This window comes from Tachyglossus aculeatus, chromosome 19 (genome assembly GCF_015852505.1).
Source record: "Tachyglossus aculeatus isolate mTacAcu1 chromosome 19, mTacAcu1.pri, whole genome shotgun sequence".
NCBI lineage: Eukaryota > Metazoa > Chordata > Mammalia > Monotremata > Tachyglossidae > Tachyglossus > Tachyglossus aculeatus.
The window spans coordinates 7,753,732-7,764,714 of NC_052084.1; the positions used below are offsets into that span (position 1 = coordinate 7,753,732).

Here is a 10,983-nt window from a genome sequence, read left to right on the forward strand (position 1 = left end):
CATTTCATCATCTATAAAATGGGGATAAGCTACTTTGTCCTCCCTCCCTCGTAGACTGTGAGATCCATGTGGGACAGGGATTGTGTCTAATTTGGTTACCATATATGAATTACTCATTCATTCAATCATATTTATTGAGTGCTTACTGTGTGCAGAGCACTGGCACTGTACTAAGCTCATGGTTACCTTATATGTATGCTTATAAGAAGCAGTGTGGATTAGTGGCAAGAGTACGGGCTTGGGAGTCAGGTTGTGTGCTACTCCTGGCTCCTCCACTTGCCAGCTGTGTGACTTTGGGCAAGCCACTTCACTTCTCTGTGCCTCAGTTACCTCATCTGTAAAATGGGGATTAAGCCCGTGAACCCGTGGAACAACCTGATTACCTCGTATCTATCCCAGTGCTTAGAACAGCACATAGTAAGCACTTAACAAATACCATCATTATAACTATTATTATTATTTCAGGGCTAAGCACAGTGCTTGGCACATAGTAAGCACTTAAGGAATGCAATACAATGCTCCCTTTGCTTCCCCCAGCTAAGCCATGGCGGGGGTACTTGAAGGAAAATTATGCATAGCAGGATGGTGATGCTAATGAAACACAGTTGGACCCACTTGATTATGATAGAACTCTGCAAGAGAGGAGGAGAAAGGGCAAGAAGAAAGAGAGGGAAGAGAGGAAGAACAGAAGGAAATTTTAGCAAAGGTTTAGATAGGGAACATAGTAAGCACTTAGTAAATACCATCTTTATAAAGTAACAATTGAATTCCCATTAAAGGTCTTCATGTCATATTGATAAAACAATTCATAACATAATGCAATAATACAACAATTGTAATCAATATCAATATCCCTAAACAACTCTTAGTTTTTTTAAAGTATAACCCTAGCATGTAGACCAGATCATTTAGTGGGGTTTTCTATTTATGGATTTTTTTTTATATGACATTTAAGTTGGCCACATGGGACTCACAGTCTTAATTCCCATTTTACAGATGAGGTAACTGAGGCACAGAGAAGTTGTGATTTGCCCAAGGTCATACAGCAGCTAAGTGGTGGTGCTTGAATTAGAACCCAGGTTCTTCTGATTTCCAGTCCCGTGCTCTATTCACTAGGCTATGGTGCTTCTCTAATGGACATGTGAACTTCATAAATGACATTTATAAAATTTTAATTAGTATCAGTTTTTCCCCATTGATAAAGGAATGGCTTTTTTATTTGTCACAAAATCTGCTCAAATAAGGCTCCACAGGTTAAAATATTGAAAAAAATTCAAAGTTTGTTACAAAGTTCTAAAATAGACTATGAATAAGTGATTTAGCTTGCTATTTGGGAAACCTAGAAAGATTCCCATTCAGCCTTCTAAAATAGAATATGCATAAGTGATTTAGCCTGGTATTTGGGAAACCTAGAAAGATTCCCATTCAGCCAATTAATCAGTGAGATGAGAAGAGCCCCTTTTGGCTTGCACTTGCTTTACTGGGTGGATTCTTGGTTCACTTTACACATACTCGTAATAGTTTGTGACCAAAGGATAAAAATGTGAAAAGGTATTAGATTTTTAAAGTTGACTGATGGCATTCTTTACCTCCCATTGTCTAATGCCTAGATGAGTCAGGTCACTCCACCCGGTGGGCCAGGTCTTTTCATATTTTTACCAGGTGAAGGAGAGTTTCTTTTTCTCCTTCCTTCGACTTTTAGTTGCCACTTGCTGCAGATTTGCAAAATATAAATGGAGAGGAAGGGCCACTCCCATTCCCCAAGCTCCTCACAGACTCAGCCCTGGGAAAACAGCCTAGGCCTGCAAACCTTGGCATCCTTCCTTTAGTGTTTAGAGTTCAGAGCGGGGTCCATTCTACAAGCACTCCATTTAGAACTTGGAACTTCCCCAGGATTTTACTTCCTTCCTTCTTTTCTCATTCCATATCCTGTCTCTTATTCCACGGTTCGCTGCCACCCTCCAAGGCAATATGCCGCACTTGGTCTTGACCCCTGGATTTTATCTGCCCTCAATGGAGAGGTGGTTTGAAACAACAGATCGTTGTTGGTGTCTCTCAAGACCCCGACATGGGGCATAAACTTTCCCCCTGCGTTTTGTAGATACTTGGCCATCCTTTTGAACATCTGGCCGAAGGTGAAACAAAGTGGCATCATGTGTACAACCACCATTCAGAGTTACTCCTTAGCCCAGGAATATTTGTCATGCCTGGTGGGGAATTGGACTAGGGGCACAATCAATCAATCAATGAATCAATCGTATTTATTGAGCGCTTACTATGTGCAGAGCACTGTACTAAGCGCTTGGGAAGTACAAATTGGCAACACATAGAGACAGTCCCTACCCAACAGTGGGCTCACAGTCTAAAAGGGGGAGACAGAGAACAAAACCAAACATACCAACAAAATAAAGTAAAATAAATAGATGGAGTAATAAATATGTGCAACCATATATACATATATACAGGTGCTGTGGGGAAGGGAAGGAGGTAAGATGGGGGGATGGAGAGGGGGACGAGGGGGAGAGGAAAGAAGGGGCTCAGTCTGGGAAGGCCTCCTGGAGGAGGTGAGCTCTCAGCAGGGCCTCAGCAATGGCCACATTTTCTGGGAGGATTTGTACTCTGTATCAGCTGGCCATCAAGAACTGGCCGAAGGGCCCGGGGTGGCCTTGTGACCTCACAAGGTTAAGTGGTCCTCCGGGAAGGGATGGGTCTGACTCCCAGGTGATGCACTATCACCATTACCAATGAGGGTCCTCTATCTAGCCAATCAGTCAGTCAATCGCATTTATCAAACACTTACCGTGTGCAGAGCACTGTACTAAGCACTTGGGAGAGTACAAGACAATATACAGACACATTCCCTGCCACAAGGAACTTACAGCGTAGATGGGGAGTCAGTTTAGTGGGGGTGCCCAACAAGCCTGGAGGACCTGCTGGAAGACTGTGCTGGCCCAGGCCAGTCCGCCCTCTCCTGCAGTGCCCCTCCAGCTGCCACTTTACCCCAGACCAGGGAAGCCCTCTCTTGCCTTGGAAAGCCTTGCCCAAGCTGGGGTGGCAGAAATTTGGGCTAAACCTGCAGACGAGGCAGAGGCAGGGTGGGAGCAAAGGATGGTATAAGGAAAAGTATTGTTCACCAGAACGTAGAAACAATTGGTGTAAATTTAAAGCACCTCTTCCTCACGCGTTCTTGCAAAGCTGAACTTTCACCCAGCAATGTGAGGGAGAATGGCGCTCAATGTCTGAACTGTGTTTTCGCTCTAGGGAAGAAGCTTTACTATACTGCAATTAACATTTTTTTTCCTCCATTACTGGCGGTTGATTTACAAGAAGCATTTCTCCAAGGACCTGAAATGCCAGTGCTTCAACTATTTTGATTTGGGCTTGTTTTGATAGGAAACAAAACAAAATGTTAAGTTGCTTTAATTCCAGTGGGAGTTTAATTTAATTAGAGCCTGATTTAGAGCCTGCACTGTTGGCAGCTGTGTTTGTGGAGTATCTTTGGAAGCCAGAAATGATCATTCATTTAAATCATCATCAAAGCTTATTTCTTGCCCCGCTACATCTTTTCAGCTTACAGCAGTTGGGGCTTCTCCATGTTCACTGAGCATCGTGTAGTGGATAGAGCACAGGCGTTGGAGTCAGAAGGTCATGTATTCTGATCCCAGCTCTACCACCTGTCTGCTGTGTGACCCTGGGCAAGTCACTTCACTTCTCTGTGCCTCAATTACCTCTTCTGTAAAATGGGGATTGAGACTGTGAGCCCCATGGGAGACAGGGACTGTGTCCAACCTGATTTGCTTGTATCTACCCCAGTGCTTAGTACAGTGCCTGGCACACGGTAAGTGCCTAACAAATGCCATAATAATAATAATAATAATTATTGTTTTGTCTAGGTTATAGCAAGTAACACTCTAGTGTGGATACCAGGGCACTCAGTGTTTTGCATTGGCATGTTACAGGGCCCAGTGAGACAGAGACCTCAACCCATCTTGGGAGGTTTGATCCAAAGTAAGGTGACAGCAGGAGTGACCTTTAATGATGCACCTCAAGAAAGGGGGGAGCAAAAGTTGCAGAGTTTAATTGCAATTAAAAGTGTTTTGCTCAATCTTATTGTGAACTGGGAGTGTATCTGCTAACTCTGTTATAGTGTCCTTTTCTGAGCACTTAGTACAGATTGAGTGTTTGAGAATGGGACTAGGTATCGTTGGGTTGAGATGTTCTCAGATGGTCTTATGTTCCCGTGGCCCTGGCAACTGAACATAGAGCAAAACTACTGCCACTATTATGGAGACATTTGGTCCAGGTCTTGCCACTTCATCAGCACTTAACGAAGGGCTAGGATGAGAAGACTCTACTGAGGCCCTCTATTCAATGCTGCCATATTCTTTGCCTTGCGCTCCTAGGTACCACTTTTCACTTGAGACATCAGTCTGCTGCAGCTTTGGGTCATCGCCTTCACTCTCGCTATCTCTGTCCTGGAGGGGAAGAAAACAAAGTCATTATTTGTAGTACAGATCACATGTCCCTCCATGGATGCTCTTGGGGGAGACCATATTGGGGATGATGACCAGTCGGGCACTCCCTTGGACAGTAAAGTGGAACTCAGGGAGAATAGGGTATGTGGCTTACAAGAACACAGTGGGTTTAACACAGGACCCAAGGCAGAGATTGTCTCCCAGACTTTGAACTCTCTACTTATCTCAGCCAGATAAAAAGCCCAAAGGAATAGATTGGTCATATTTTGTTTCCTCCAGTCTGCCTCAAAATCAACCCTTTCTGCAACTTCCCACCATAAATCATGGGCAAGTGACTATTTACAAGGTGCACTAGCCCAGAAGTGAGTCTTAGTGAAAGACCACAGGACTGGGAGACAGTAATCCAAGTTTAAGTCCCTGGTCTGCCATTGGACTACTCTTGTAACCTTGGGAAAGTCACTTTTAACCTCTTTGGGCCTTAGTTTCCTAAGCCATAAAATGGAAAAAAGTCTATTGTGAGCCCCATGTGGACACAGCCTGTGTTCAACCTCATAACAATACATTTATTTTATTTTATTAGTATGTTTGGTTTTGTTCTCTGTCTCCCCCTTTTAGACTGTGAGCCCACTGTTGGGTAGGGACTGTCTCTATATGTTGCCAATTTGTACTTCCCAAGCGCTTAGTACAGTGCTCTGCACATAGTAAGCGCTCAATAAATACGATTGATGATGATGATTTACCCCAGTGCCTAGCACATAAGTATTTTTTTAATTGTACTTGTTAAGTGCTTACTATGTGTCAGCTACTGTACTAAGCACTGGGGTAGATTCAAGACAGTCAGGTGGTCCCACATGGGGCTCACAGTCTAAGTACTTAATGCATGCTATCATTCTTCATTACTATTTTACTGTTTCTCAGAGAATGAATGAGATTGAAATCGAAACTGCAAGATGAAGACGTTGAGTGACCTCAAACTGAAATTAACAGACCACCAAAAGAAATGTAAGAAATACTCTGTACCTGATTTTGGGTCCTGTAGTATTCGTCTAATGCATACTGATATTTGGGTTCATTGAGTCCAAAGAAAGTGGCTAACCTCCCACCGAGAAATTCACAGGCTAGAAGGAAATGGAGAAGCAAGATTTTGTATGATGAAATTCTAATATGAGCATATGGCCTTGAGAACTTTAAATTACCTGGAGGACTAATTCCTCAGGAACCAGAAGCTTAATTTAGGCCCCTTAAGGGACAACTTTAACTAACTTTGTTGCCACTGGAGGGATCTCAAGAGATTATACAGCCCATCCTCTTCCTCTAGGCTAATTACATCTACTCTAGACATATGGGTTCTATCCTACTTTTAAAGATTTCCAAGCAAATGACACAACCTGCCTGGAAAATTTAACAGTTTTCACTGTTTCCTCTACATCCCTGCCTCACTGTCTTCCCTACAGCCTATGTTCTTCCTTATTTTAATAATAATAATAATAATAATAATGGTATTTGTTAAGCGCTTACTATGTGCGAAGCACTGTTCTAAGCACTGGGGTGTGGGGGGGGGGATACAAGGTGATTAGGTTGTCCCACATGGGGCTCCCAGTCTTAATCCTCATTTTACAGATGAGGTAACTGATGCACAGAGAAGTTAAGTGACTTGCCCAAAGTCACACAGCAGACAAGTGGGGGAATTGGGATTAGAACCCATGACCTCTGACTCCCAAGCCCATGCTCTTTCCACTGAGCCACACTGCTTCTCTAAGAACTTCTCTAATTTCACAACTAAGCCCTGGCAGGGACTGAGAGATAAAGTAACGCATTTTCTGGAGCTCATAGCGGGTCATGGTGGAGTCAGTGGTATAGGACTAGGAGAGAGAATCAATCAATAATTCAATTAATGGCATTTATTGCCAAGATTGTGAACCTCATGTGGGACAGGACTTTGAGCTGATTGTATTGTAATAAATACTACTGATAAATTGATTATCTATCCAGCATTTATCCCCATCCTTGGAACATTCAGCACTTAGTAAGTAGCATAACTAACACATATTGAGCACCTACTTATGTGCAGAGCACTGTTTGAGAGCTAGAGAGAAAAAAATCAGGAAAGGGAGACAGAATGGAGACTGACATGGGCAGGCAGGGGTGGAATGCAGATACACATACTAAAAGCAAACAAACTCTAAAACCATGAGACACACCTAGATGACATCTTCTGCTAAGAACAGCCTGCGTGGCAGCAGCAGGTAAGAGCAGAGAGAGAAACAAGGGGAGAGAGATGATAAGAGGGAGAGAAAGAGACAAGAGACAGAGAGAGAGATGGGGGCAGAGAGAGAGAGACACACAGTCAGGACATTGGGATAGGTCTGGCCTCTACTGCTTGGAGGTTTTTAAAAATAGGATTCACACACGTTATTCACACCTAAAAAGGCCATCACCCTGAATCACACTCAGAAACATACTCACACACACAAAAAAGATGCACAGAGGGGGAGACTCACAAACAGTTGATGTTCACATAGAACATGAACATCAAGAACAGAAGGAATACAAACTCAAGGAGACAACTGAGCCTCCCTTTTTAGAATAGGCCCATTTCTCGTTTTGCCTAATTACTACTGACCACTGGCTAAACCTTCCCCTCTTGTGTGGTGGTTCAAATGGGGATGCTGTGGGTGGGGAGGGAGGGGTGCAGAAGTTTTGATGTATGGGATTTACAGTTAAAGGACTCAATCAGTCAATTAATCAATGGTATTTATTGAGTGCTTACCATTTGCACAGCACTATACTAAGTGTTTGGGAGAACACAATAGAGTTGGAAGACATGTTCCCTGCTCATGAGGAGCTCACAGTCTACTGGGTTAACTATCACCTTAGAAGAGAACATGTATTTTTTAAAGTTGCATTTTTTATTTGTTTTTCTACATTTTCCTAAGTTTTCTCTACATATACACATCACTGAGCTCTGAAGAAAATGACCATTTATATTGAGCAAATTGTGTCTCGGACAGAATTCTAGGGAAAACTCAAGCATGGAGTGGGGCCTCAGAATACTGAATGGCAACTCAATTCACTTGACAGGGGAAAAAAAAAACCCTCTAAGAATAGGCTATGATACTTACTGGAAAATGAGGTACTTGCAATTCTGATTGCCCACAGCCAAAGGAAAGGTCCCCAGGAAAGTTGAGACTGAAGAGGCAAAGTCCAAATTATAGCAGAGCTTAACCACAACACTTACATGCACGTAAGGTTTCAAACTGCGGTACAAGGTATTCACTGTCCCAATTTTTTATCCCAGCAAAACCGAGGCCCAGAAATAAACCCCAGGACCCTGAAATCCCAGACTGGGATTACTGCTAACAGCTTTCCACAGATGAATCCATCCTCCCCACAACCAAACACTGATCTTACAGTATCAAAGCTCTGATTCTTCTTCCATTCCTCTTCCTCCTCGTCCTCAGTGCTGTATTCTTCCATGGTGTCTCCATTTGCAAAGTGGATTATCCTTTTGGGGGGATTTGTTTTGGTGGGTCCTTCATCTCCTGGCTTTGGCTGCTGGAAACTGTCCTCCTTTTTCCCAAGAATGCAAAATAGCTGGTAAAAGGAATCTTTAACTCTGGGAGGAGTCTCTGTCCCAGGTTTTTCTAGACATTCAAACCCCCAGGAAGCTTAGAGGTCCAGCACTTAGAACAGTGCTTTGCACATAGTAAGTGCTTAATAAATGCCATTATTATTGTTATATAAAAAAGATTATTTAACTTCCTAGTTACTATAAATTCCCAGGTACTAACTTTATCCAGTTAAAAAATTAACAACAGCTAAAGACCCAACCAAAACCATTCAGATTTGCCCAATATTTATTGAGAGTATGCACAAGCCTCTCTCGAAATGAATATGTAGAGTGAAAAGCTGGCTTTCCAAAGTGATTGGGATAGAGGCTAGTTCATATCCAAAGTTCAGCAACTTGAACCAAATGGAGTTTGGCGCTCTGGAGCAGAGGCAAGTCAAATTTTGTATGTTTGGCCAATCTTTTGTTCTGATCCTCCAAACAAGTTACGGTTCAGAAAACGTAGATCTCCAATTTAGTAGCAAAACTACATCAGGATGACGTTTTTTTAAATGGTATTTAAGCGCTTATCACGTGCCAAGTGCTATACTGAACACTGGGATAGATTCAATATAATCAGTTTGGATACAGTCCCTGTCCTACGTAGGGTTCACAGTTGTGCAAGACACCCGGGGTGGGGGAAAAGTTCTTCTAAACAACTCACCTGCTGGATTGCTCTGGTATCCTCCATTGTTTCAGTGAGTTTTACAACAAAGAGGTTAGTAGGTTGCTGCCATGAAAACTAGAACCAGGAACTGCTCCCTTTTCTTCTCGCTCGAGTCTAATATTGAATCAGCACTGGCACACAGTACTTGTTAATCTTACAGGGGCTGGATTTGTTTGACTTGTGGGTAGGTCCACTCCATTTACCCATACAGCGGCTCACAGATGGAATATGAGGAAAAGCACTAGGGGAAAATTAGAGCAGAAAGGCACATACAAAGCGATAGCTGTTGGGTGGTATTCCAATCAATCGATGGTATTTATTGAGCACATACTCTGTGCAGAGCACTGTACTAAGCACTTGGGAAAATACAGTACAACAGGATTAGCCAGGATGCTTTTTCCAGTTGCCATTTTACTTGAGGGTTTTCCACTTTCACCCTTCATTTTCCAGTTTCACTTTTTTGTCTGGTTGAAAGATAAAGATGTTCATCTCAGGGTAAAGTCAAAGATTTAACAACACCTCAATATGACGAATTTGTGTGTGTTAGAGATCTTTTCTAAGCCTGCTTTGACTCTGCAAGCCACTGTCACACGTCCACCCTAAACAAGCAGTGGCCAGGACAACACAGCTGGCACATCATCACTGTGCAGAGCAGTTAACACTAGCTGATGTCTCTTGGAGGAAGAAGTACAGCTGATCCACCCACCACTCTGCTCTAAACCCCAAGGAGGGTGAATGTAAATTTAAGAAACCTTTTTATTTATTGAACAGTGCCTGGCACACAGTAAGTGCTTAACGAATACCATTATTATCATTATTAAGCACCAAAGTCAGACCTGACCAGTACTGAATCCGCAAAGGTTCTGCACCACCTAATGACCACTTCGATTTGAGTGGCCAAAGTAGGTGGTTAGTTAGAGGATGGCAAAATGAATTGGTTACATGGGAGATTCTCAGTAGGGCAAATTAATGTGCATTTTCTGGAATTACTTCCTTGCCCTCTTTGCTTATTTCCCGGTTACTCATTTGCAAAACCGAGTGTAGGAAAATAGTTTTTCATTATTGTTTGCAGAGAGCCCTAGGGAGCATTTCATTGAAAAAGCCTATTCCAGGTTACAGCCACCCCACAATACAATCACCCTGGGGAAACAAATCTGAATGGTTTCTTACCTTATTGCCTACATCCGCCCAACTTGTCTTGAGCTTCCAGCCTGTGCTAAAGATAAACAAATCCTCCTGGCCCTTCCCAATCTGGGCTGTGATTAAGCAGTGAACAATGAATGGATCTTGGAGGAAGCTCTGCCTACAATGTGTCAGATTTTGAAGGCGTTGGAGAGCCTCCCTGAGAACGAGGTCAGCTTTAGACAGTTATACCAGGGAGGCAACTGCCACAGGCACGGTGGGGCAGGAAGAGGAAGGTGGGGTGTCGGGGGGGGGGGGAATGGCATGAGACATTGAAGTGGGAGGGGGCGGCAGCCTTGGCATATCGCTGTAAAAGCTGAGAAAGCTCCTAGCTCAAGTTGGAAGTGGCACCTGGGTGAACAGAGATAAGGGGGGAGAGGGTGCTCTCGAGCAAGGGAGCAGGTCAATCAATCAATCAATCGTATTTATTGAGCGCTTACTATGTGCAGAGCACTGTACTAAGCGCTTGGGAAGTACAAATTGGCAACACATAGAGACAGTCCCTACCCAACAGTGGGCTCACAGTCTAAAAGGGGGAGACAGAGAACAAAACCAAACATACCAACAAAATAAAATAAATAGGATAGAAATGCACAAGTAAAATAAATAAATAAATAGAGTAATAAATATGTACAACCATATATACATATGTACAGGTGCTGTGGGGAAGGGAAGGAGGTAAGATGGGGGGATGGAGGGGGGACGAGGGGGAGAGGAAGGAAGGGGCTCAGTCTGGGAAGGCCTCCTGGAGGAGGTGAGCCCTCAGCAGGGCCTTGAAGGGAGGAAGAGAACTAGCTTGGCGGAGGGGCAGAGGGAGGGCATTCCAGGCCCGGGGGATGACGTGGGCCGGGGGTCGATGGCGGGACAGACGAGAATGAGGTACGGTGAGGAGATTAGCGGTGGAGGAGCGGAGGGTGCGGGCTGGGCTGGAGAAGGAGAGAAGGGAGGTGAGGGTCGTACCTGAAAAATCTTCTAGATTCAGGGGTTCAAATAGATGCCCATATGGCATTACTACAATGTTCTGCGTGTGTGTCCAGAGAATTCTAATTATG

The 10,983-nt window shown here is 43.6% G+C and overlaps 1 protein-coding gene across 1 annotated transcript; it reads right to left on the bottom strand.

Annotated features, from left to right (window-relative positions):
• Nucleotides 1-4,065: 4,065 nt before the first annotated feature.
• Nucleotides 4,066-8,773, bottom strand: FAM177B (family with sequence similarity 177 member B). The gene is made up of 5 exons (XM_038760845.1): nucleotides 8,747-8,773; nucleotides 7,887-8,045; nucleotides 7,598-7,664; nucleotides 5,496-5,593; nucleotides 4,066-4,475 (listed from the first exon to the last, which is right to left on the bottom strand). The coding sequence occupies exons 1-5, from the start codon at nucleotides 8,771-8,773 to the stop codon at nucleotides 4,365-4,367; spliced, it is 462 nt and encodes a 153-aa protein (XP_038616773.1). The 3' UTR covers nucleotides 4,066-4,364.
• Nucleotides 8,774-10,983: the final 2,210 nt, after the last annotated feature.